Source organism: Chaetodon auriga, chromosome 18, assembly GCF_051107435.1.
Source record: "Chaetodon auriga isolate fChaAug3 chromosome 18, fChaAug3.hap1, whole genome shotgun sequence".
Classification (NCBI taxonomy): Eukaryota; Metazoa; Chordata; class Actinopteri; order Chaetodontiformes; family Chaetodontidae; genus Chaetodon; species Chaetodon auriga.
In genome coordinates, this window is record NC_135091.1 from 11,081,741 (window position 1) to 11,109,574 (window position 27,834).

At 45.1% G+C, this 27,834-nt stretch overlaps 1 protein-coding gene across 19 annotated transcripts in view; it reads right to left on the reverse strand.

Annotated features, from left to right (window-relative positions):
• Positions 1–27,834, reverse strand: part of epb41l2 (erythrocyte membrane protein band 4.1 like 2) — a 48,187-nt gene that overhangs the window by 11,529 nt on the left and 8,824 nt on the right. For 7 of the 19 annotated variants that reach the window (XM_076756457.1, XM_076756461.1, XM_076756465.1 and 4 more), the window contains exons 3-17: positions 20,511–20,749; positions 20,176–20,361; positions 18,499–18,738; positions 15,146–15,250; positions 14,926–14,968; positions 11,846–11,921; positions 9,672–9,768; positions 9,426–9,550; positions 9,174–9,261; positions 7,295–7,447; positions 7,094–7,191; positions 6,441–6,616; positions 5,322–5,395; positions 1,289–1,339; positions 1,051–1,083 (exon numbers count right to left, since the gene is read on the reverse strand). In XM_076756457.1, coding sequence (XP_076612572.1) covers positions 1,051–1,083; positions 1,289–1,339; positions 5,322–5,395; positions 6,441–6,616; positions 7,094–7,191; positions 7,295–7,447; positions 9,174–9,261; positions 9,426–9,550; positions 9,672–9,768; positions 11,846–11,921; positions 14,926–14,968; positions 15,146–15,250; positions 18,499–18,738; positions 20,176–20,361; positions 20,511–20,735 — 1,770 coding nt within the window. In that variant the 5' untranslated portion in view covers positions 20,736–20,749. Of the gene's footprint in view, positions 1–319; positions 380–1,050; positions 1,084–1,288; positions 3,997–5,321; positions 5,396–6,440; positions 6,617–7,093; positions 7,192–7,294; positions 7,448–9,173; positions 9,262–9,425; positions 9,551–9,671; positions 9,769–11,845; positions 11,922–14,925; positions 14,969–15,145; positions 15,251–18,498; positions 18,739–20,175; positions 20,362–20,510; positions 20,750–24,781; positions 25,035–27,834 lie in introns of those variants that run through there. The other 12 variants (XM_076756476.1, XM_076756474.1, XM_076756466.1 and 9 more) reach the window with 5 other exon arrangements.

Genomic DNA, 27,834 nt, shown 5'->3' on the forward strand with positions numbered 1-27,834 from the left:
CGAGCTGAAAGGTCTCCCTGCTCGTCTTCAAAATAGCTGCCATGTGAAATGAGACACTCAGCGCTGAAACCTTTTAATATCAGAACATTTTCATTCATGCTAGAATTACGAAGGAAAAAAACGGAAAAAGCTGGGATTGACTTGATATACAAGCGTCGACACACGTGAACACACGCAGGCATGCACACAGAGCCTGAGAGTGCGAGAGGGCTGCAGTCTTGTACAGTTCTGCATAGAGGAAGTTGTAGTTCTGATGGCGTCAGAGTACACAGAAACATGTAGTTCTTATTTTCAGCCATCAGACGATGCCAGTACCAACCTCCAACATTAAATTACTGTGCCTCACATAAATACTGTCCCCATGCACTCTCATTGGACTCTGTAAGGTAGACATACAGCAAAAAAAATGAAATGGAGAAAATTAATTAAAAAAATAATGCATTTAACCCTACAAAATAAAACAAAACCTGGAACAAAAACAACTACCAAATGAAATAAATCATTAAATCGATCAAAATCAAATAAATAAACAGAAGAATGAAAAAAAATGTAAGATTTTCAAACTGTGATGAAGGCTGGAGGATGGGTACAAGCACACATTAAACACACCCTGGTATTTCTCATTGGATGCGCTGATGGTGGCACTCATTTCCATGTGAATACACAGAAAATTCAAAGCATTCAAAACATCACAACAGCAGCGGACACTTACACCCAAACCAAACTGAAAACTGTGAAACCAGAAACCACAGCAGAGCAGCTCAAAGTGAGGATCTGGGGTGAAAGTGCCCATCCAGGATCAGTTTTTAGGCTCAGCAACAAAGGGTATAATCAGATACAAATGTGCAGCTAAATATCAGTTTTCAATGTGAATATACACATTTTGTACAAATTTCAAATCTGTGTCTGAAAAAACTGACTCTGTATCATCATGCAAGGGCAACTTCACCCCAGAAGAGTGAACCGAACCAGCAAACCAGCCGACGTGGGCAGAGCAAACCACCGACAGACCAAATACACCAATCAAATAACCAATAACAGTGTGTGAACCTGAGAGGAGGGAAGCTCACTGGCTCCGAGCGACTGTTGACGGGGTCAAGTCAGGGAGAAAGTAAACACAGGTTAGGTTTACTGCATGTGTGCTCCACCAGACCATAAAACCATCTCCATTCAATACCCAAAACCATCTTAGCTCTTAGCAAAGCATCATCTGTTATCATCCCTCCATTATGCTCCCATGAATTTGCAAAGCATGCTGGTAAATGCTGTAGATACCGGCCCTACAGACCTGGGTGGGCGAGGTTTCCGCATCACCAGGGCTTAAGTCCACCTCCTTAACCTTCAGTGTCGCAGACATGGAGATGGCGGTCATGACAAAATGAGGAGGGCGAGGGGGGGGCACGGAGAAAGAAAAAAGTGAAATGGATGATGGGAAAAGCTGGTTTCTTGTCCAGCAACCTTGGCACCAGGGAGTACTGCTGGTCTTGTGACCTTTGCGTCAAACCCAGAGGAGCAGTAACATGAAAGGTCAATAGAGGGAGACAGCAGGCGCTACTGACTGCTCATCCTGTTTTAGAAAAAAGGCTCACAGTCGGTGTCGGAGTGGATTTTCTGTCCTAGCTGACGAATCTACAGTACTGTGTTTGGTAACAGAGTCACATTCACTGTATGTACAGCAAGTGAAATGCTACGACTGCTGCGGCTCCCCTGTGAGTTTTAAACAGGAAGATTATGGAACTATTCTCTGGACACTACGGTATTCTCCACCAGAGGCCAGCCTTTACTTCAGCAGACTAAGACTTAGTTTCTCTGGCAGTGAGCTGAATATGCCAGCCGACCGGTGTTCTGATCACACACCACAGCTTCATCCGAACAAGAAAATGCCAAACAGCTACCACAAAACTGCCATTACAATTTGACTTAACACAAAGGGAACAAGGGACAGGGGGTTGAGGAGAGAGTCCTGAGCATTAGGGATCAGGGGAAGCGTAACACTGTTAACTCTTAACATTCATTAGCAATTATATACAAACCAATACTACGCGCTATAGGGCTGACGGGGTTATCGGATCTATCCTGGGTGTCTATCTGTATATACAACATTTAATCGGCAGCTTATCTTTCAGTGCTGCCCCTTCTCTGAACTACAAAAGGCAAAATGCAGGAACTAAAAAGAATATCTTACTGGTTAAAGGTGCAGTAGACAACATCATGTCATTATAACTCTGGTTGAATCCTTAGGGGTTCAGACGAGTGATACCAGGCAGCAGAAAGACAGGCGGGGGGGGGGTTGCATTGCCTACTGCAGCTTTAAGTGCTTATTTATCTGCATGTTAGAAATTTCTATCATTATGTCACTCCATTTGATGAGTGTGACATTAATCTGCTGAGCGTTAAACACACAGCGACTGCACAGTGGAGAAGTCGTTTTGAGGAACAACTAATAATGACTCTTTTAAAGATTTTAACTACTCTCAAAATGTGTTCTGCACATCACTCACTGGAGCTGTATTGTGCCTTCAAACTGAAAGTTAAACTCTCTGTACAGTATTTAAATCTCTTAATATACCTATTTTCTCTCTATATTAGCAATAAAGATACTCTGTTGTGACTTAATACTTAATCTTACTTATTCTTATCTTTGCTCATTATTATAAACAAAACAGTGGGGTTGGCGGGGTGCAGGGGGGGTCAGAAAAAAAGAGGTGGGAGTGATGGGAGTGAATGCACAGACATTCAGTTCAATCATTCAAACACAGAGGAGGTCAGGTAGTGGGGGAGGGTGTGTATGGTGTGCTGTAATCACGCAGCGGGGTCGCACATCTCTTGCGTCCAGGTAGCACTCGTGTGAGTGTGGTGCCTGATGCGTGGAGGTGTGTGTGTCGGTGTGGGAGGAGAGGCCTGTTTGTTAAAACCAGAGCTTAAGTGACTCTCAGAGTGATCGTTTGGGGTTTCACTGACAAACACTGGCAACAACGCCAACTTCCGTTGACTGGAGACCACGTTCTCTAGGTAACACAGGGTCAGGCCGAGGGGTGTGGCTAAAATCAGGGCAAAGACCAAGGACTGGCTCGCTGTCAGCATGACAACCAACAAGAAAACCACTAACAGGCAGGGCAGGAACAGAGGGGAAGGATTCAGGAGGTAGCGATGCACGGATAGAGTTAGGTTAGAAGAAGAGAAGGAGGAGAGGATGGAGGAGAGAGGTGGGACAGAAAAGAAATAAGACGGCAGAGAAGAGAGAGGGGGGAGGGAGGAGACAACTGAAGAACAGGTAAGAGAGGAGATGGAGGGCAGGTGGAGTTGTGTCGGGTGCCAAAGAACAACAGGAAACAAACGAATGAATTTAGTAGGCAGATCTCTGGTAATAAATGCCACTAAATGAGCCCATTTTAATGCCAAAATGTTAAGAATCTGACGTAGCCTGGGTGCAGTCACATTGGACAGCATACATCTGGGGGCACTGACAGCGAGCATCTTTAATTTCCCTGCTGACTTCAGCTTGGCCACAGTTGGAGTGAAAACGCTCAGTTTCCTTGTTAATCTTGGAAACAGCTTCGTGGGCAGACACCTGGTTGCATTCTTCCCCAAAAGGGAAAGAAAACACAGGACCAAAGAAACACATTTAACCACACCCCTCAGAGAGAGCCAGCTCCACCCATATGTTACTCCAGCTGTCGCTCTGGTTTCAGCCCAGCAGCCCTCCTCAACTCCCAAAAGCTCTGAACTGTATGTTCGGGGGCTTGTGATTGGGCGGGAGGCCGGAGGGGTTTGTGTGAGGCGTTCAAGATCAGCCAGCTGCTGATCAGAGAGAAGACAAGGGGTGTTTGAGGGGAGGGTCCACAGTGTGTGTGAGGCGGTGGCGTCGTCGATAACGTCTTCGTCTTCAGAAATGTCTGACAGGCCGTGTTCGTGCTCGGAGATGGAGTCGAGGGAAGGGGGGATGGAGGAGAGTGAGGATGATGAGGAGAAAGAGAGGGGAAACATGAAGATTGACTGATGAAAGTGCATGAGAGAACACACACACACACACCAGAAGAGAGGAAGAGGGAAAAGGAGGAGAAGGCCACAGAAAGACAGAGGAGAAAATAACAAATAGAGAGAGAGAGAGAGAGAGAAGAAAGGAGAGACCGCACACATTGACAAAGCAAGCAGTGAAGAAACAAGTTCAACAGAAAACCAAATCAACCGAAGCCATGTGCATTAAAAACATCATTTCATTTTTCATTTTTATGAAATGATGACAAACATGTGAGCATGCAAGGGGGGGAGTGACGAAAGCGAAGAGGAAAGGGAAGCGTGTGAAGGAAAAAAGAGAGAGGGAAAGAGACACAACATTAGTCAGTGAACAACACACCAAAATAAGGTTAAAAGTGAACATCGCAGGGTTGTGCAGAGTACAGTTGCGAGCAGAAACAGTGTCGACAGGGTGCCACCACTGAACGAAGGCTGAAACAGAGGTCAGTTCCACAGGGCCGGGGCGTGAGCGAGGGTGAGGCGGAGAAAAGGGAGAGTGAGGAGAGGGTGGTGGGAGCAGGAGGCATGCGTAACACACAGCAATCCTCTATATGTGCTGTACACGCCGGTGCTAAGCGCAGACGGGCGCAGTGGACATCATATCCTGGCTACGGTACAGGACGCTCAGCAAAGTCGAGCTAGAAGATGGCATCACGTCGACCTGTTATAGCTGCTCTGAAGGCTAGCTGTAGCCGCAAATGTTAAAAATCCAAAAACCATCACGTTTGTCAGGTAAATGAGGACGTCCTGTTGGTCTGTGTGCCTCTCTCACTCACTCACATAATCACAGCTTAAAGCTAAGTATCTAAATGATCCTGTGGAAACAGAAATGATGTTAGCATCGGACGATTATCATCTACTATCTATAGGTAGCAGCCTCAGTAGTAACCAGATAAAAGCACTGTCACCCTCCCCATGCACGACTCCACCGTCGTCTAATAGATATACAGATACACAGTCCTGTGAGAGTCGCCCACAGACTGCTGCTGCTACCTCCTGTTACAATATTAGTATCCCAACCCAGGACAAATGCATGTTGTTACAATGTTAGAATCAATACAATGTTGATTTTTACACACAATAAAAACACGTGAATGCAAAATTAAAGCTCTGAAATATTTATATACACCTCAGGACAAACCAAAAAACGTCACAGCTAGAAACATAATGTCTCTCTCTTTGATACACAAACATGTAAACACAACAGTGAAGACACAAAAAGACTCGCTGTCTAACGTGAATCTTGTATTGTTTCTTTCTCCCTGCATGTATCCACACGTGACGAAAACATGATACACACACACCTTAGAGTCGGAGTGGAGCTCGCGTCCGTTCTCAGCCATGTCCCTGCCCGCCTCAGTTATGCTGATCACTGGTGCTAAGGAAGGCGGAGAGCACAAAATAAAATTATCAATGAAGTCGATTAAAAATACGCATGACTTTCTATTACAATTTAACAGAGTAAAAACTGCCGGATAGCTACAGGGTGCACTCATTCAGTTCAAGATCTATGGTTTGCTTTTCTCCAGAGACATAAAACACTTTCTGCACATGAAGGTCAGAGCTGACTCTCAATCCGTCCCATACAAGGGCAAGCTAAATCGATTGCTTTCCTCTGCTGAATACTTTGCAGTTACTGTGACCTCTACTTGACGCCGGACCGGATGCAAGTGCCGTAGCTCTTATTGTCAGTTCAACGTTTCACACACTGCGTTTTGGTCTTGTAGCAAAGTGGGAAAAAGGTAGTAACAGTTTAGCAAGAACGTCGACCTGCAGTGGAACACTGTGTCCAGCAGGGGACAATGTAAGACAGTGGAAGACCCTGACACATGTGACACAGAAGTGCACGGCTGCATGAAGTGGGATCTGTAAGCCACATCCTGAAAAGCCCAGAAAAACGGCGTGTGCCACTGGCCAAAGACAATAAAATATGCACTTAATTATTGGTTATGTAAAAGATATTAGCTCAAGTTGAATTATTGAATGTGATCACTGCTCAGTTATGTCTGAATTCTGTGCGGCCCAGAATGAAAGGACAGGGGGGGATTTGGTGAGGCCTGCTTTGGTTTTCCACTCTGTTGGAGTGACATGAGAGTGACTGGATTTACACGCTGGATTTCACGAGGGTCGTTTTTTCGTTTAGACACACATAACATGCGTACACGTCTTTCCATCTCTTTCTTTCTCCTCCTCCGTCTCTCGCTGCGTGACAGGAAACATATGCTGCAGCTATTTCCTGTATCTGGTCAGACACTAGCATTTGACATCCAAACACACACACACACACACACACACAACCCCATACAAACCCTCCATCTGTGACCCCGCTTCCATCTGCCCATCATTCCTTCCACTCCTCTACTCTCATCTATGTATTCACTACTCATCGTTTAGAGAGAATCACACGAGTGGCGGTGCATTACCTCCATCCAGACTGCGGCTGATACGTTTGGATGAGGTGCGTTCAAACTTGGGTGCGGGTCGGTCTATGAGGGAGCTGGCCATGCGGCTCTGGGCCTGGGTTCGCCCGCTGTAACGGAACTTAGAGCCCAGAGTCAAGAAGCGGGCCTTGGTGGTGGGAGGCTCTGGTGCGTTTAACCTGGAGACAAGAGATAGAGGGAGGGAGAGACAGACGGGGACGTGGGGGAGAGAAACATGAATTTGAAAACTTCTTCAGAGGGGGTCAAAACGTAACAGTCGCAACATGTGCATGTGCAGGGGGGGCAAAAATGTTTCCAGCTCAACAGGATATTAAAGCTTACTCGCTCTTATTCTCTTACACACACAGACATACAAACATGCAAGGATGGGCACCTGGCTCATCTTTGTGTGTGCATGTATTCATCGCCCCGGGCATCAGACTGGTTAAACAGCCACAAGATACACACTCTCGACTTATTGTCTGGGAAGAGAGCCAGCTTTGTGTCGAGCACGATGAAGCACACATCTCTCTATTGAACGTTACCTAACAAGCTGTTTCGTTTTCCCTAAAGTCCGACAGGATAATCTCTGAAATCCGTGCGCACACACAGTACGTGTTTGCTTCATGGTGTGTGTTTGACTGGTGCGCTTCTACCTGAAGAAGCTGTGATTCTCCACACAGACTTTCCACAGCCTTTTGGCAGATCGATGATTCTGGAGTTTGAATCCCACCGTGCTCTCAAACTGCTCCGTCTAACAAAGAAACAGCAGAGCAACAGAAATAATGACTTTTTATCCACCACAGAAGAAAAGAACCTTGGTTAGGATTACATTATTATCGCTTTATTTTGCGTACCTCTCCTGGTCTGATCTTAATGTAAAAGTTGTTCCTCTTGTATGAAATCTTGAGGATTTTGGGCCAAGCAAAACGATTTATCCGCAGTCTGTCTTTGTAAACCAGCAGTCCGTTGGCACACACACCCAGCATGATGTCCACACCCTCAGAATCCTGCGATAGTCACATCCAAACATACACAACATACATGTTATCATCACTGACCTCTATGAAACATCTATGTGCGCAGCCTGTTGGCGTAAATCAGATCATACTGTACATCCATTGATTTCTAAAGTAGCCTGCTAAAGGTCAACAGAAACTCAATTACCACACACACAAACACTGACGGTCAGTCCAACTCTAACAGGGTTAGCTGACAGGCTAACTCACTAACAAAGCTTTTAAGTCCAAGGCCATCTGGTAATGTAAGGGCTGGTATTGATTAAAGCAGTAAATTAACAGGAAAAATCTGTTGGACTAATGGAGAATGCAATATGTTGATAATGGACAGTTTTACTGGGACACACAAACATGTCACATGGCCTTGCCATGCTAGCAGCTGGTCATCGATCTCTGTGCTCTGAGCAGAGGCACATCTGATTCTGGCACTTCGGACAAGTGTAAACTTCAATCTTCAGTGACTGCAGCTCTGGAAGAGTTTGTCTCAGTTCTGAATGTAATGCCAAATAAGTGAACACAGAATAAAAGATGGCAGAACTGAAACCTGAGGTTCTGTAGAACTGTGGAGACCTGCAGAATGAAAATGAATCTGTGCAATTTGCTGTATTAATGAACCTGCTCTATTGTTTCTGTCCCTGCTGCAGTCTGACTGCTCAATCTCAAATTAAAGCCTCAGCAGATCAAAACAGCCAGTGGACTACAAATTAATGAGAGGACAACTGCTGTGAAACAGCTGCTTTTGTTGCTGCTAACTCTGCCGACACATTACACAAATTACCCAATCAAATTCCCTGAAGTGCAACTTTTGCTCATGTCCAGATTTTGCATTAATTTTCTTATTCCTAATGAGAATATTCTTATTACTCAATATACCTCTTAGATACTACAGTATTTATGTCTGGAGTATATAGTATTTAATACTTTTTCTTAAGTACTTTGTATTCTTATGCTTCATTTAGTACAGCAGATGCTCATAATGTAGATACTATTCTGGTTACTTATCTGCATACTATGCATCTGTTCTTTTGCTTCTGTGTAGGTCATGAAACTTGCAAGACAAATTAATGGCACACGACAGAAATAGATCTGCCCCATGAATTCCCACAACTTTGGTATGTCATAAAAAAAAGATTTTCAGCGTTTTGAAACGCTCTCGCTGCTGCTCTCCTCTTTCCCCCTGCTTCTCCTTTGTGTTTAAAACAAGTGGAGCGTGCCCTTAAAGGGCACTCGCCTCTTTCTCTCTTTCAAGGATCTGTCCCCATCTCCCTCTAATCTTATCTCTGTCCGTCATGTCTTTGTCCTCTCTATATCCTCATCCTCGCTTTCTATTTTCAAACTCTGCGTCTCTCTCATGCATATTTCCCCCATTTTCTCTGCCCGTCTTGCACAAAGACACACAAACATACTCAGATACACACGGAAACATGCACGCTGTCTGCTGATGACCTGCTATCCCAGTGAGAGAGAGGGGCTGTTCCCATGGCAATGGCCTCCCTGAGTGTTTGTACAGCTGACACACATACACATGCGCACATGCGCACACACACACACACACACACACACACACACACACACACACACACACACACACACAGATACAGTGACACAAACATGCAGACACACTCTTTCCACATCAAAGAAACCGTGCTAATCCCCTGATGTCAGCAACAATGGAGAGGAGAGGAGAGAAAAGGAGAATTCATTCATTTACTCAGACCTTAGCATGGTGCAGGTCCACCCCGTACATGGACAGTTTCTTCGCATTTTCTAGAAACTGGGCGTCGGCCTGTGCTGGTGTCATTCCCCTAAAAAAAAAAAAAAAAAAAAAAGGAAAATCATGTCAAACACCCTCAGATTAACAGCAGCATGGAGGCATAAATCCATGTTTGAATTATACAATAGATGAAAAAGAGCCAGTACTACAGCTTTTGATGGCAAGAGAAAGACATACAGTAAACTTATGGCTGACCTGTGAGACTTGTGGAGTTCAAGAATCTTCTCCTCCATCTCTTTGTTCTGATTGGGCGCAAAGGTCCGCTGGCTGATGTAGTCCAGAGGTCGAGGCTGGTCGGGTTCATAGTCGCCAAATTCTGCCTGTAAACCAAAAGGACGCCGCCACTTCATACATACTAATACATAAACAGAGACACATAAGCAGGTGAAAACTGCCCACCACACACATGCCGTGCACATCCACACACACAGTGCACTCTACCTGCAGCGTGTATGACCCCAGCAGAGCGTGAGTGACAAATGAGCACGGCAGTCGACCCGAAGCCACATCTTCACGGAGCTGCAGACACAACAGGTACCTACAGGGGAGGAGAGCAGGCTGGGCTTTAGTGGAAAACAAGGCCACTCACAAAAGAAAAGAAAAAAAAACAAAGGCCTGTTGTAAGCCTGTATTTGAACTGCAAGCGTCTCCATTCTTCATGATAATAATAAAACGATCCCAGTGGCCAAAGTGCCTCTCCTCCTGTGAGGCCAGGGTCAGCTGGTGAGGATTAAATGTCTTTGTTGCTGCTGTGTGTGTTGTATAATTTTCTTAGTAGGCTGGTACACTGGTTTATTGGGATAACCTTATGTCTAATCCTCACCATGACATACCCGAATTCAGTTGCATAACATGAACATTTGCAGTTAGTGTATTGTGCAGCGGTAGTGAGGATTTACGGCAGAGTGCGACGATGTCCTCTGCAGCGAACCCTCATGGAAGAATTCATTATGTGAATGGAGCCTCTGTGTGGATGACTAATTCAGACACCTCAGGGTGCTGGGAAATGTATCATCCTGTGTGCTGAAAAATGTCATTCAAAGTCACTTTAGTGGGACGGACACTTGCTGACATGGAGGCTTAAACCCCCAGTCATCCAGTTACAGGGCTTCTCCTCACCTTGCATGCCCCAGGACAACAGAGTATTCTACCTTGCTAATATTGGTAATTACAGAATGAAAAGTAATTGAAAGTATCTTAAATGAAAGGCAAACTTTCCATTTATACGTGAATACACAGAAATCCTCTGAAAAACAGGTATGAAACTGCCTTTAATGTGTCTATTGAAAGTCAGCAAAACATGAATAATCAATTACTGCAGCCAGGCAGGTCAGTTGTTGGTACTTGTCCAAGTGAGTGCGTGTTAGTGAGTGCGCTGTATTTGCGTGTCCTCGATTAGCCTTTAGCTACAGCCCAACCATCAGAGAGGTTGTTCGCTCCATTAGACATACGCTGCAACCTAAATGATGTGTGTTTGGAGCAACCCATGAGTCTATGTGTGTGTGCATGCATATGTACAAAAACTAATGAATTAACTGTGTGCACAATACAAACACGGCTGCTTTTTGTGGTTTTCTTTGCTTTTGCTGTGTTGCTTTAGACATGCACTTCAGTTTTAAAGCTGCACCCGTCAATATTTCTACATCAACAATGGGTCACGAATGATTATCAGTAATGTGAAGGGGGTCACTTAGAGTAACAATCCCACAGAGAATTATCACCCAAATCTGCAGTTCCCCATAGCTCTATGGAGCCTTTTAGCATCTTTCAGCTCATCGTTTTGGTTTCAGAGCACACGACTTTAATGTTTCAGTCCACTCTCAATGCTCTCATCAACTGTGCTTTTAAAATCTGTGGTCAGCTGCTTTTAGTGAAAAAAGCTCAGATAAGCAGATGCTACCAGCCCTGCACCAAAAGCCGCACAAAGCTGGTAACTAGGTGGTGAATGTAGTGCGGCACTTAGCAGCTAAAGAGCTAGTGCAGACCAAAAACAGAGCTAAAACAAAGGGACAATGTTGGACATAAATTCATCAGATCGACAAACACAACCCCAAATAGCCGCTATTCCATGTCTGCTGAATGTGGAAATGTGCAACTGTTTGCTTATAAGTTCAGCATAACAACTTAAAGGACCAGTGTGCAGCATTTAGTGGCATCTAGCCGTGAGGTTGCAGATTACAACCAGCTGAATATCCCTCACTCTCCCGTGGCAAGCATGCAGGAGAGCTTGTGAAAACTCGTGAGAAATGCAAAGGGCTCTCTCTAGAGCCAGGGTTTGGTTTGTCCATTTTGGGCTACTGTAGAAGGATGGTAGTCCAACATGGCAGCCTGGAAGAGGACCCACTCCCTCTGCAGCTTTAAAGAGCTTACTCTAAGGTAATAACAACACAATATTATCATATACCATTTTTGCAATATTCTTCAAATAGATTCCCCTAAATCTTACACACTGGTCCTTTAAAGAGATGACGATATGTCAATATTGGGCTATTAAAAGAAATTTATTAATGCGGGTTGAAGCAAATCATTGCTACAAGCCCAGTAAGTGTGTGTGTGTGTGTGTGTGTGTGTGTGTGTGTGTGTGTGTGTGTGTGTGTGTGTGTGTGTGTGTGTACCTGGTAATGTCTTCAGTGAGCAGTGAGGGATCAGGAGGGTAGAACTTGACGTTGAATGCAAACTGCCAGTTGTTACCTGCAGAAAGAGAGTGATTTACAACACAGTGACATTAGATATGTATTATAAGTAGAAGAAAATGCATTATACATATAAACATGATGAGAACTAGAAAAACAAAAAGGGGAACCTCTTTGATTTGTATACCAGCATTCTAATGCAGTTAGCCTGCATTTCTATGCAATTCCATCCATCCCTTTGCCGATCTCACCCATCTGTCTAATGCAGAACAGCTTTTAGACCGTGCTAAGCCTGGTGCATCACGCATGCATGCACACATGCACACACAAGTATGAAACAGATCTAGTATTGCATAACCTCATTTTAGCTTCACCAAATGCCAAACCGTAATGTTTATCGTCATCAAGACATCACATTTCCTATTCCCATTCCCTCAGGAGCTCATATCGCCTGCCACCTTCTCCATCTCCACACTTTCTGTATTATCTGGCTCCACACAACAACACACACATGTAGGCATTCGTGTGCATGCACACACACATATACACGCACGCACGTGTGCACACACTTAATAGAAGATGGAGATCACATCATCTGGAAAATTCCATCCGGGAAAAGCTGACATCACATCGAGACCATTTCCTCCAAGGTCATACACACATCCAAGTATACACACACACATGCGCACACGGGAAGGAATCCTCACATACAGAAACACACACACACACACACACACACACACACACAAGTGCAGAGGCAGAGCCTTTGCAGCTGCATCCCAGAGGAGCAGGAAGAAGGGTGGACACTGACACTCTCTCATTGCAGCAAAAAGATGCAACACATGAGGTGAACCCAAGGTGAAATATCTCCTTTCCACTGCCTTGTGTGGATGTCTGTTAATATGTCTGAGAGTGGGATTAAGTTTGTATGTCTTGTCAGCAGCACTAAGTGCTTTTGGGCGTCTCTCGTGACCATTTCGTCTTTCCATGCGATCACGTGCCGCCCATCAATCGGCCCCATGATGCACAGAATAAACACATTCTGATAGGTATACGCATCCTCTCCCTCACCTCCCTGCACTCTTCCTGGCAACAATTCCTCACTTCTCCTCCACTGTCTTCATATTAGCACGTTCTCTTTACCTCCCTCCAGCCTTCATACTTCATATTTTTCCCGCCAAGCCTTTTTGGGTGATTTTTGTCTATATAACATGAAAAAAAACCCACATTTTTAGTAAATATTTGATTAGGAGGAATGTAGGGATTTGAGGATAAATCTAAAATATGCTTGCCCTTATGATCCTGTCACTTTAGGCTAAACAGGGTTGTTCCACATTCAATTGACTGCAAATGTACTATGACAGCATGGTGAGACACTCAGCACTACAAAGGTTAGTGTGGTTGTGGAGAGATAACATGTGTGGCTGCAGTTAAACATTAGCAGAGACCACACGCACTGGAGAGGTCTACTGACTGGACTAAGTCCAGACTCTCCAGCCTTTCCGTTCAGCTTCCAGCGACATTCAGCTTAGAGCGAAATCTTGTTCTCATTATCAAAGTGAAATCAAAGGAGGAGCTCACTTATGTGGATCAGAGGTTTTTTTTTCAGTGGTGCTCACTTTGGTCTCGAGGACTGATGCTTTTTGTGCTATTTGTTAGATTTGATTCGACTGCAGAAAGCTATGACTTTTGGGTTTTATTTTCATTTTTACCGTCTCTCTTTCACTTTAAGCTTCTTGGGTTAAACTTCTCCCTCTTATTTTCTTTTAATCAGCTGACCGACAAGCTTTTATCCACCACATTCTGATCAGATTTACCTTTTTTTTTTTGTTTCTTTTTACATGATTTTTCACCACTTCTGTAGCCCGCCCTCAAACCATGATGCCACAGACACAAAGAGCAGACACACCCACACGGCTTCGGTCATAGCTGCATTGTGGGTAGCCGTCCCTCCAGATGTAGAGCACAGACAGAGCCTCCATACCCATACCACTCAACAACAATCAACTAAAAAACACGTCTGTCAAACCTTTCTTAGGACATATCTTCATTGTTTTGCCAGGGTGGTCTGGTGCAGTATAAAGTGACGTAAACGAGCATGTGGGGCTTTCTGCACACACCGAAGTATCCAACACACACGATACGGCCTCTCTCTCACACTGTAAACATTCACACACACACAGAAAAATGTACACAAATGAACACATGTGGTCAGTGGCATACCTCTGGTCCACGAGCCGCAAGCACACACACAGCGACAGAGCCACAAAAATACAGGCGTGCGTGGAACCACACACAGGCTGCACACACCCAGATGTAACGAGCTCGCATACACTAATTCTAAAATAACACTTTATGAGCCAAAATGACATGTTTTTACAAAGGCTTCCTCTTGAAAGTGCAACTTGAAGTTTTAGGCTGACCTGTTTCGGCTTCTATTGTGAAAGGATATGCGGCAAAATAAGCAGCGAAAGAAAAGGAGTAAAGATTTGGGTTTACTATTGACATATTCTTTGAAAACCCTCACAAAAATAATAATGTAAGATGTAAAGACAAACAAATAATCCAATAATTTATTCCAAATACCACAAATTCATCTCAATTTGAACACAATCCTGCTTGTCGCTGTCCTCTGTCCTGATGATCATGGACCTCGTCACAGATGGAGGAAACCTTTTTTAATCGTTACAGGCGCGTGTGTGCATTCTAAAATCAAATTAGGCTTAACAATGCTTGGCCGCTCCACACGCTCGATAGCTGCCTGTCAACAAAAGATGCCGCCGCGCCTCACCCTGCGTTTAGAAACGCGCAACAGTTAATACAGAGATCTATGAATAATGAAGCAAAGCGACCACACTTTGGTAACCTCTTCCTCGCCACACTCTCCAGCAAGACTGCTGTCGTTTGGTTTCAGATGTCTCCAGCATTGTTCGACTTAATTGTGGCCCCTGTGTTATGCGAAACATCTTGCAGGCTGAGGGATGGATGGATGGATGGATGGATGGATGGATAGATAGACTTGCAAAAGGCAGCAGGAGTGTGGTTTGATAAATAAAACTTACTGCGAATCTGTCTCTTGATTTCCTTGGTGGGATCCAACCAACACTGGAGTGACCGGGCGAAAGGTAGCGAGACATAGAGGAGGAAGAAAGTTAACTTATGTCATGAAACAGTGTCAAAAGGCACCAGACAGACATCAATGTCTGGATTTTTTATAAGTGAACACTGCTGACTTATTTGGCATGTAGTAAATCGTGTGTGTGTGCGTGTATGAATACATACCATCTGTTCATGGCTGTCCGTGTACGTCAGACCAAAGTAGTCTTTTTCCAGTAGATTAAGGTGCTCACACACCTTAAAGAATAAGTACTGACCCTTAGCACGTTTCTGCAGAGAGACAGACAGAGATTCAAGATGAAGCTTTGTACGTTATGGTGCTTTTTCATAATGAAACAAAGTTAAAAGCTGCTAAATAAAGTTTCCAGTCCAGTTTCAAATGTGCATTTTCCAAAAAAAGTGAGCCACTCTAAGCGTCACTGTTCAATCCTCTCCATCAATGCATCTCTGTTTGGTCCGTTTCATCTCCATCTGTTCCATTATTCTCTTGCTCTCTTTCTCAGTTTCTCCAACTGTCTCTGGGCAACGCATTCCTTCATAGGCCCGATGGGAGCGTTAGCCATAAAAAACCTCCACACTCAACTATGACAATGACATTTAGCACACATCCGTGCCTGCGTGCACGAGCATTGCACACACACAAACACACAACAGTGCCCTTTAGACAGACAGAAGGCCAGACAGAGAGAGGGAGGAAAAGGGGGGAAAAAAGATGAGAAAGAATGAAATAATCAAATGATATTCATTTCTTTGGAGTGAGGCAGCGCAGCCTCGGCCTGACGCACCAAACGACAGTGGCATTCACAGACAGACTCACAGACAGAGCAGGGAGCGTGGTGAAAGTGGAAGGAAAGAGGATGAAAGAGTGCATTTTTCTCCTTGTCCTGCGACAACTGAAAACATCTGCGGTATTTTCCTATACTTGGTCAAGCACATGCACCATGTACAGAAACTCACAGTGCAGTTGCATTCTGAACGCCCCAATGAATGTGAGAATGTGACCTTTCAAGGTTTCTGCGTCTGAGCCAGTGTGTCTCCAAGCAAGGCACTGCCTAAAAACACTGCAGCTACAGAGTCTGTCCTTTTATCTATGAATTTCGAGGTGTCTGTCACTCACAGTTTTGTGACTCCCTGATGTGATAGGCCTTATCAGGACTATTAACATATCGCCATGTTAACTGCTGATCATTAACGATACACAAAAATGGCTTTGAAATACTTCCCCCACTTTACGGCTTGTATCCCCGGCAACATAAAGCACTATCAAGGTTGACTGACCTTAAATACCCACATCGCCAAGTTCCAAACTACCATAATTACAAGATTCACATGAATGGAGTCATAAAATCATAAATCATGGGGAAGACTGAAACCATATAGTGACCATAAACCAGCTGGAGTGCTTGTCTGTATCTTGTTTTCTGTGTAAACAAGTGGCAGTAAATGCACAGCTCTACGTGTCAAAACCAAAACTGTGCATAATATGTGCAAATACTACTTGACTCATGTCTGACTGAATCTTAATGAAATCCTATGAAACGGTGCTTTAAACCGTGTGACACTCAAATCCCGCTGAAACCAATACTAATGAAATTCTTAGAAACGGCATTAAGACCATGTGACACTAAGACTCTCCTTTGAAAACCTTCTATTTAAAGAGAGTCAGAACAGGCCTGGGCAAGAAGTTCAGTCAAAGAACTACGACTAATAAAATATGCATTAAGTTATTACACGGGGAGAAATGTGATGCCAAAGATTCACAAATAGGACACAAGGATGATAGATGAATGGACATGGAGTAAGAGTAGAAACCGGTGTGTGTGTGTGTGTGTGTGTGTGTGTGTGTGTGTGTGTGTGTGTGTGTGTGTTCGAGGCCTGCTGGGCAAAACAGAAAATTTAATCTCTGGAATGCATTGTGCATCTCTCCCTCTCGCGACCTAACTATGCCAGTGTGTGGAGGGAGGGATGGATAGATATGTGTGTAAGAGTGTGTGTGTGGTTGTGTGTGCGCTTCAGGACAATAGCAGTTAGCTGCAGTATCAGCGTTTTCTGTAGCGAGACAAAGCCGCTACTGTTCAAACGACCGTAGACACTCACAGGCACGCTGCTGGGCGTTGGCATGCTGTCGATAAGGGAAAGAGGGCTTCGCTGTGGTAAAAGTTGCCGGTTGAAATCCCCAAACCCAGTGAGAAAATCTAGACATGCTGAAGGCTGCTCTGTTGAAGGGCCCTCGAACCCGGCACTGAACTGTTGACAGCTCCAGTGGACCTACACAGCGGCTATTCTGGGCATCTTACCACTGAATGTGAGTGAGTGTGGGAATGTGAGGAGGGGTATTGCTAAAAAAGCACATGCTGCTTGGGAAACGTACGTTTTTAACCACGAGCAGGCAGAAATAATGAGAAAAGAGGTCACTAAGCAACAGTGGAGAGACATTTCTGGTCAAATATTATCCCCCTGTCTCACTAAAGCAAATACCAAATTAAAACACTTCTGCGTGTTTTGTTTATCCTTTTCAGGGACCCTCCCAGACGTCCTACTAGAGAAATAGTTGTACACCCGCATGAATAACACATGATGTTGTGAGGATCTGTGCGGGCATGTTTGAGTGTGTGTAGGGGGGTTGTGGGGCACGTGCTTTTTTTGGGAGTAGCAGACGCAGAAAACTAATCTGGTGGGACCCCTATAATCTGCAAGGTTTTCATGAGTGTGCGTGTGTGTGTGTGTGTGTGTGTGTGTGTGTGTGTGTGTGTGTGTGTGTGTTCTGGTCACCAGACAAGCCCCTGTAGCGTGCTCTGCTTTGCTCTGCATTTATCCCCTAAACCACGCCCAAACACGGTGAGCGGGTGCTTCTGCCGTTACTGCACTTTGAGCCGGAAAGTTAAACACCCCTACCCTCCCGCTCACACACAGACATACACACACACACACACACACACACTCATACCAGATCTGATCCTATTAGAGATTACATCATTGACACACTGCCGCTCACGTGTGGCCTACTTGACTAGCCGAAGAACATATGACGGACAATGTGTCAACCCTCTCTGTCAGGATGTTGTGGGAAAAAAAGGTAACCTGTTGATGGTGTGTGTGTGTCTGTGTCTAATCAGCCCCTCACACACTGAATCAGTCACATCAAATGCAGAAATGCTGACAGTTACTGTGGATCTTGCACCATGACACTTTTCCAGGAAATCATTAAAGCTGCAAAATCCTCTATGTTCTATCACATTCAGTAATTCTGCACACATCAGCCATGACACGTTGGTTTGATCCTTATCCACTTATTTCTCGTCTAAAAAGATATAAAGGGAATGTGAGAGGGCTGCTTTAAGCATTTGCAGCAGCATGACAGAACACTCGAACATTGGACAGAATGTTGGGGAACATAGTTCTTAAATTGCTCAAACGAGCTGCATCCAAGACCTTTTAAGGGATTACATTTAAATGACATCATGGCGCTCTACGCTGCGTGTGCACCTGTCTCTGGGTCTTTCCCGCCCGAGTCTTACCTCCACCTCACAGGTGAAGTCGGTCCCATCCAGGAGGGTCACGTGACACACCACCAGCTTCATCTTGGTCTTCCTCACCAGGCGAAGCGGTGACTGGAAAATGGAGGTCTGACCTTCTCCTCCTCCCTCCTCTTCACCTTCCACCTCCTTCGGCTTCTCTGCTCCTTCTCCCTCTGCTCTCACCTTGGCCTCTTCAGGACTTTTCTCAGGACTCTCTTCCACCTTCTCTTCCTTGGCAGGCTGACAAGTTTGCAAGAAAAAAGGAGAAAAGGTACATCAAACCGCCGTTGCACACGGTGTTCCCCTCACTGTGGCCATCATTTAAGGCTTACGATCTTCTTAAAAAGGTCATAATGAAGGAAAACACTGAAGATCTGACTGTTCAAACTCAGTCAGAAGGAACCCTGCTCTCTCTCTCCGTCACTCCCCTTTTGTAATTCCCCCTCTCGTCTGAATCTGCTCTTAGAAACTGCAGGCGTTTCTTTTGGCCTGATTGCTGAAATGTTGATGTCACTGGGTGGGCCTGAGTGCCTTAATGTGATCACTGGATGGAACATGTGTGCATGTCCACGAGGGAGAATGGCTTTGTGTTTGTGTGTGTGCGTGTGTGTGTGTGTTTGTGTGGCTTGGGCAAAGGAGGAAATTTGTTTAGGCAAAATACTTCTCATCAGTTTACTGTTGGGGGACAGGTTTGGTGGTGGTTTCACCGCTGTGTTTACTAACTAACCTGCAGCAGGGACGATCCAAACCCGTTGCTCTTCTTAGTCAAAGGATTATGTTAAAGGAATAGTTCTACATTTTTGGGAACTGAATTTCTTTGTCTTTCTTGCCAAGAGTTAGATGAGAAGGTTGATACTCCGTTCATGTTTACTGAACTGTTTCTTGGCTGGCAGCAGTAACTTCCTGGAGTCTCTGCCTCTTGCCTGGCAGCCTCACGGTGATGACATGAATCCAGGAAGTGACCGCGCACTTCCAAGAATCCAGCACATATCAAACAAACAAGATAACATGTAAATAAGGTGCTGTTGAATGGATTTCGTTACATTTGGTCCGAGTCACGCCAGCGGTTTTCCCCCACCTTCCAGTCTTTATGCTACGCTAAGCTAATCAATCTTCCCATTGAACTCTCAGAAAGCTCATAAAGGTGCATTTCAAAAAAGCTGAACTGCTGCTTTAAGGGTTGGGTGTTTTTTCTATTTATGCCTTTAGTTCCAAGATTTCCCAACCTTGGTCCACAGACCATACCTGCATCCAGAGCATCTACGACTGAGCCACAAAAAAAAACATACAATTAGGCATAAAAGTTGAATCATAATTATATGACTTTATGCACAATCACAGGCTATTTCTGCTGGAATAACGTAAACCTGGTGCAGCCTGTGCTGTATTTTTCCTCTTCACTCTCTGTCATGCCCCAGTAACGACAGACTGACCTACCTAGTCCATTATCACCACCTTTTCGCACTAAGCAGTACACGAAATCTATGTCCGGCCACTAACTAGCGCTCTCTTTCCTACCTTCTCTTTTCTTTTCATTTAATAACTCACACTTGTTTCATTCGTGAACCTGCATGTGAAGCCGCAAGCACAGCGCTGAGAGACCCCCCTGTCTACTTTATCATCCAGCATGTGTACCAGTGGGGTGTGGAGAGAAATCAGGCCAGGTACGACCAATACCTCAGTGTCTGCACTGGCGTTGGAATGAGACTCTGCTTCCTTTTCCGTCACTTGCTCCGACTTCACTGCCTCCTTCTCTTCCACTTCCTCTGAGTGACCGTTCACTTCTGGGGCAGGCCCCTTTTCTTCCTGCGTCACCTCGTTAACAGCTTCCTCTGAGGGGGGGACCTCCTTGGTCGGGGAGGTCTTCGTGTAGATAAAAAAAGACAAACAAACACAAAAAAAACCATTAAAAACTCAAAGTCTAGACCATAAAAAAATGATTGCTGCTTTATAATTTAAACAAGGTTTTCTAATCAGCCGTGACATTAATGAGCCTACAAGAGGAATTTCACCTGGCTCTGAGACTTCTGCTTCTTAAGCCATGTTGGCAGGTATCGAGATATTCCTTTCCCCTCTTTCCCCTCTTTCTGCTTCTCCTTCTCCTTTTCCTTCTCCTCTCCCTCGGTGTTCTCTACTTCCCGTGTTTCTTCTGCGGCCTTCTCCGACGGGTCAGGCTGAGCGGCCGACTCCTCGGCTTTCTCCTTCACCTCGGTCTCAGAGCCCGCTTCTGTCGTCATTGTGACACGTCAGCCTGCAGAGCGGGGAGAGGAAAGGTGGTAGATTTGAGTTTGAGTCCAAGCATCACATAGTGAAAAAAATATTCTAGCATTTTCTTTGCTGTTTTATGATACATAGCTGTGTTTAGGGTTCATTTCACTGGATCATCATCCTAAAAGATAAGCCAAAAAGGAAATTAAAATGATACTCGGTGGCATTCATTTTGTTTTGGCTGCTGGTATATCACAGTGAGCGAGACAAAAATCAGACTGCCACACTGAATTAGGCACGAACATGAATTTTTCATGGCACGCAACTTGGATTTGAGTCTGACTCTGGAGTATCTTTTATAAATGAGCCACATGGTCCCATTTTTGATTCTTTGAGAGGGATCAATGTTTCCCTTTACAGTGTGAGCGAGACAGAAAAATATCTCTGGAAATATGAAGCTATTTGGTACCGTATTCACATTATGTAGAGAACACAGCACCAAAATCAAATATATTCGGCTTATATAAGCACATGAGGCTTATGTGGCTCATAGCTGTTGGCACATGAGCTCACAGCTGTTTAAAGCATTCGCTCTTTGGGTTGGAGTCCTCCAAGTCTCTTTTACACAAGTACACAAAAACACAAGAGTTTAGGATGTCATTATGTCACACAACGAGATTCATCTGGGTCAACAGCTCAACAGCTGGTTCCAAGGAATTGCACACACACACACACACACACACACACACACACACACGCACACACAGTGAAGGAGGGGGAATTACTCAAGTCTTAATATCTGACTCATTGGTTTTACCCTGCAGCTGTGGTCAACACAGTCTTCAACCCAAATATCTTTGTCAGTGCTGTCCACACCTCCCCCCCCCCCCCCCCCCCCCCCCATCACAGCAACAGACAGAGCTATTCAGTGTGACACTAATTTGCCGATAACACTAGATGACCATGACGCTGGTCTTGAGGTGAAGCTGAGGTCAGAACGTGCAAACCTACCTACCGGGCGTCTACCTGCACACACCGTTCGGTCTGCTGTGTGTGTGTTTGAGCGTTTGCACACGAGCAGCTTCGAGCTGAGGGTTAAGCGTGATTCATACGCTGTGAAGTCATTGTCATTCACTGTTCTTTCAGTTGTTCTGAATCTTTCTAAGCCTGTTTTTCTCACACTGCGACTCTCTGGGCCTCTCCCTCTGATTCTATTATTCATTACGTCGTCTGCAATTTACTTTCTGACCGTCTTAGCAGTTCTCTTGACTTTCTCTTTTCTGCCCTGCCGCCTTCAATAAGAGAGGACACACACACACATCCAAAGTGCAGCAGTGGTGTGTAGGGAGGGGGCGGGAGTAAAAATAGCACAGGTCTCCTTACGCATGATCGGCTAATGAGGCAGGGAGGGGAGGAGGGGGGAGGGATGGAGAGAGGTGTGGGTGTAGGTGTGTGCAAATGTCAGACAGGCAACACCGTATGTGCTCGTGCAGATGAGGAGAGGAAAAGACTTACAACTGACTGCTGTCTCAGAGAGAGGGAGTGTCACTGACATTAAACAATGAGCACTCAGCCTCGAGCAAACTGTTTCTCGTTAATGATGAAAATCTTTAAATCAGGTCACGAATACATTATTGGCTATAGGGATGTCATCGTTGTTAAGTCCACCACTTTGATCCAGGCTGAAACATCTGAACAGCTACTGGATGCACTGCCATGAATTCATAATTTGACTTAGTTGATGACCAAATACCTGCAGCACTAATAATACTGCAACCTTCAGCTTTACTTCGTGTTTGAAAAATGTTTGCATCCTGAAACATTATCCGATTGATCAGCGTGTTACTGGTTATACCTGCTAAACATCAGCATGTTGACGTGGTGCTGACGACGCTCATGGCTGGAGAATCATAGCCTTAGTGTTTAGTACAATGTATATCGTAAAGCAACCATCCAACATGAACCTTGGCATTGGCACAGTGTACTAGGGCTGCAACAACTAATCGATTAAAACGATTCCAAATGTAGTTTGCAACAAATTTCATAGTCGATTATTTGGGTCTACGCTTTGATGCACGAAGCGCACTGTGGCAACGCCTGTTAAGGTGGGGGCAGTAAGACAGCCTTGTGCAGGTGATGAATTAGAGGAAATGACGCTATCTGCTTTGTCTCTGTGGTAAGCATGTCAAAGGCAGAGACTAATTATACAGCAGAGAGATGTATGATAACAGCTTTTAGTTTGAAAGCACATGTAACGCATAGAAATGCCTTCTGTGACTTTTCCCTCCTTTTCGGGCCCCTCATAAAGCTACTCTAAATATAACGCTTCACAAAGCTAACGCCCCTGATAAAGCCTGATCCTCACCAATTGGAGATTAAACAGACTGTAGGTGTTTCTTTATTAATTGTGTGTTTGTCATCAAAATGGACACAAATCTGCTGGAGACGGCAGATTTAGCTAACACTAATTAGCCGAAATTAGGCCAGAGAGACACTGGGGTATAATGTAACATCATGGAGTTTTTGGACTATTTCATAGCATGAGTCAGCCAGAGACAGTCTAAAGTCAATCCTTTATTTCCTAACAACAGAAACATGAGCAATACCTGATCAAATATATGGTTACACTTTATTTGCATTCTTTCTTATTGCAGTGCCCTCGTCTGTACTTGCCTTGCCAAGTTATATGAAAGAGCACAAGGAATAACACTTATTATCATTATCATTAATACTCAATGAAATGAATGAGCATATTTTTGTCCCTGTGTACGAGGCAGTGGATCTGCCCATTCTTCCCACCCTGCAGTAGAGTCATCAAAACAGGTCTGTTACTACCTCCTGACCTCCATTCCCACTCCTCTAAGACACTCCGTTTCTCAATGAACTAGCCCGCAGTGTAATGAATGTGCGAGTTTGTGTGAGTTGGCATCAGAGTGCAGCTTTTTGCAAGATGTTCGTCACGGCCACTTAGGCCTGCTTTAAACCGGCCCTCGCTCTCTCTCTACAACTGTTTAACACCGGGAACCTTGTTCTACCCCTCTCACAACCTTCTAACTCACCCTCTCCATCTCTCTCTATCTATCTATCTTCCTCTTCTCCTCTCAGACCCAGGGTGCCTCTTTTCTCTTTCTCACTAAGTCTCTGCACTCATCTCTCTCCTCTCTCTATCCCTCTCTTCCGGGCCCTCTTTCAATCCCCTCCAATCATCTGCTTGCATTATCTCTCCCTAAAGCCCTCTCTTCTTCCCACAGTCCATATAAACAATAGCAGTGAAATTATTACAGCCTACACAATTATTCAACATACACGCATATGCGCACACATTGAATGCTTTATGGCGGGAAGAGAATCTGCAAAGCATCTAATGTGAGTCGGTGTTGGGACGCTGGCCGTCACCACAGCGCGGTATTCTTGTATATGACTGAGCTGTGACAGCACTTTCATCTGAATGGGGTCAAACGCGGGTTGAACGATATTGCCAGATGTGTTCGGCTGTTCCATCGAGAAAGTGACTCAGATTTTGTCTGGAGGCGAGCGCTGCACATTTCCTCTGAGGTTGCGACTGTTTCACAGGCAATTAGCAGCGTTCAAGCAACCCAGCTGTCCATCGAGGCATCCGATTACACGAGTCGTTTCTGTTTTTGTACACATGCTCGCAAGATTTTCTGATTCGACTGTTTCTCTCCAGCACTCGGGTCACATATCTCAACTTATTTCCTCATCTTATCATTATCTAAAAGCTTACATACTTTGCTGGCTACTTGCTGTTGGAAGCAGCTTATCAGTATTTATTTTGGTTTTGCTAAGTATTTTTTAATCTTATTATTTGCTTGACTCAATCAGATTAGAGTATGATGCTTTCTTGACACAAATTGTGCCGACTTTAAGTATTCAATGAGCAGCTGTTGCGGCGAAGATGAAAAATTATATGACTCCTATGGACTGGACAGCTCCTCCAGGCTTTACTGATGCAACACACAAGACACTAAATGCATCCTTCCACCACCTGTTGTGTTAGTTTCAGTTTTCCAAATGAATGGTTAAATGAGCTGATGCATAACACTCATGGCCTTACCTATCGTTGCTCTCTTTTTCCCTGCAACTCCTCTCCCTTTGTCTCTTCTTCTTACTCTCTCTTTTCCTTGCGCTCGTCTTTCTTTCCTTCACTTTCGTCCCCCCACCTCTCAGCAAATGCCTGCCCTACAATACTGCCATTGCCATTTTCTCTCCTCCATCCTCCCTCAGAGCTCCGCGCCCGCTTCCCTCGAGACTATCGCTCAGAGAAACAAGGGCAGAAAGCGAGAGGGAGCGGGGAGGGTGGGGGTGGAGACGCTGGAGAAGAGTGAGAGAGGCGAGGAGCAGAGGCAAAGGGAGTACTGGAGGAAGAGAGCGAGACGGAGAGAGGTGAAAGATGGATGGAGACAGAGGAGAGAGAGACACAGCACAACTGCGCATGAATACGCTGCCAGATTACTAATGCAAACTAGTGTGGACAATCCACAATCCCTCTGAGAAGCTCTTCAACGCTGAGCCATTACATCACGCTCTTGGCCTGCAATATTTTGTGATTACATATTACATACTAAGGAATGAAAACATTACCAAATTGATAACCAGAGACAATAACACAACTAAAAATCCCTGCGGTGAGAGCACTGCAGACTTTTATATACACCAGATTCTCCAAATGAGATCATATCCTCATGTCCACATTCAAAGTGTTGCTGTTTTTACCCCTCGCGCTATCACACACACAGCACACCGCAGGCACACAAGTCACACAGCTAAGAGCGCCACGGCTCTCCCTCTTACAACTTTATTGCGGTCTGTCTGCATTTTAGGGGTTGCTGCCATGGCAACGATGACTTCCTGACCTGACCTGTGGCTGAGAGATAAAGTTTTATGACAGGCAGACGCAGGAGGAGCGAGTGGAGTCAAGAAATGAGGAGAAAAGCCAGATTTAACTCACTGGCTTCACTGATTTTCCCATGTGTGATAAAGCAGGTGTGACAACTCTGAGTCTATTAAAAAAACATGTACATCACCGCCCACCCCCAACTCTAAGGTGCAGACTGGGGGTGGGGTGGGGTGGGGTGGGGTGGGGGGTTCCATTGCAACAACATTCACGGTCTACAACTCTAAGTCCCCATGGAGACAAGAGATTACCAGAGCAAAAATACAGATTAGTGGACGTAGCGTAAAAGTGACAATAGAGATTATTACCGCGCATAAACCCATTTTGAAGCACATCAGATTTGCAGATATTACATGCTGGACATACAGGGGCTGCAGGAGCTACTTCCCCCTTCACACGCTCATCCTCGCTCATGCACCACACCCTCTAGAGAGCGGTGCTTCGCTTGCAGCAGCTCTCTGAATGATGCTAATGAGGCTTGTATCCATCCGCTCTGTCATTCTCTCTCAAACCAGATGCTGTGGTTGCTGGTAGTAGCACTTGTTACATGTTGTGTGGAGCTGTTTAATCACAGTATCTGCGCCACGCCTTAGCCTGGAGGGGATCGTGCATTTGGTCACGTGTGCATATGTCTGTGTGTGGGTGTGCTCCTGGGTAATTTCACATACTACTGGACCCATTAGCCTAATATTTTTTTGTGCATATTTATGACTGTGACAGTGATTCACAATTTTTGAGTTTGGAATCTTGTTTGCGCTACATGGAAGTCACACGAGTGTTGGTGGATTCTTTTGTTGGCATTGCACTTTTCTAGTCCTTCATCATAGCCATCAAGGGAGGAACAATTAGAATCGCTGCATCATTCCAACCCAATTCACAAAATACCAGAGGGGAAAAGTGATAAACTATTCCTAAAGCCAACAGAACAGACACCCGACATGTTTAGATTCGGACTCTGGCGCAGTCACATGTAATTCCCAATCTCAGCCCCACCTAAAGGCTCCGATTGGCTCTTCCAAATGAGTCGCTTGATAAGATCTGCGATGTGGGAAGTGATTCAGCGGTCTAGAACCAGGGTCAACAGCCTGTGTGTGAAAGTAGTAACAGGTGTTATTACATCATAACTTTATACATCTTATCCTGAGATATGTGTGTGAGAGTGTGTGCACACGTGTGCTTGTGTTGGGTGCTGTGCAGTGTGGATTAGTGTAAGAGCGGAGTGTATTAGCTGTCAGAACCAGCTGCTTTCAACCTCATGTCTGAAACACACACACACACACACACACACAACAGCACCTACGTTACTAGGCACTGCTTGCTGTCAGTCTGGATATCATTAATTGCAGTTAGCTCGTGGTCACTCCACGAGCTCACTTGATCGAAGGCTGTGTTAGTGGTTCAACTGAGCTATAAAGCTGGTGACAGCTGGTGTGCGCCAAGTTCAATGGGTTTCAATGAACGACGCACTGGAAATCAATTGGCCATCATACGGCCGGGACTAATGAATTAAAAATCCAATCCAGCAGATCGCACCGGGACATCCCAAAACGCTGAACGCTGATGCAACAAGCTAACAGCTTTTCAAACTATTCCACCACAGGCCAACAGCTGACAGTTACTGAGCCCCAGTTTGGTTTTGAAATAACACACACATGCACGCACACAAGAGCGCAGAATCCTAATCTGTGCTGTTCTCTTGTACGATCTGTCCATCTGTCACGCAATGGCACATGCACACACACACACACATACATACACACACAGATACACCAAACACACAGTTACACGCGCACACGTGAAGGGATTTGAAGACAAACGCACACAGAGAATCGCTGATAAACACACTCGCTGTGGGTTTGTGTTGTCAATCGCACACTCGTGCACGCACACATTAACACACACGGGCTTGCTGGTGTGAAAATTCGGAACATGCCCGTCCCTTTACGCTGCACTCTGACCCTCAAACTGAGGATTACACAAGGGATAATCCCCATGTATGTTTGTCTGTCTCTCTGTCTGCCTGCCTGTCTGTCCGTCCATTCATCCCTTCATCTTCCTCTCCGTCTCTGCGCGTCTCTTCCACTCCCGGCTACACCTGATCGACACCTCGCTGCTCTCAAAGAACACACACGCTGACACAAATTCCCCCTGCCGCCTTCAGTTTGAGCTCAGCAAATGAACGGTCAGCTCATAAGGTGTGTTTAAATGACAGA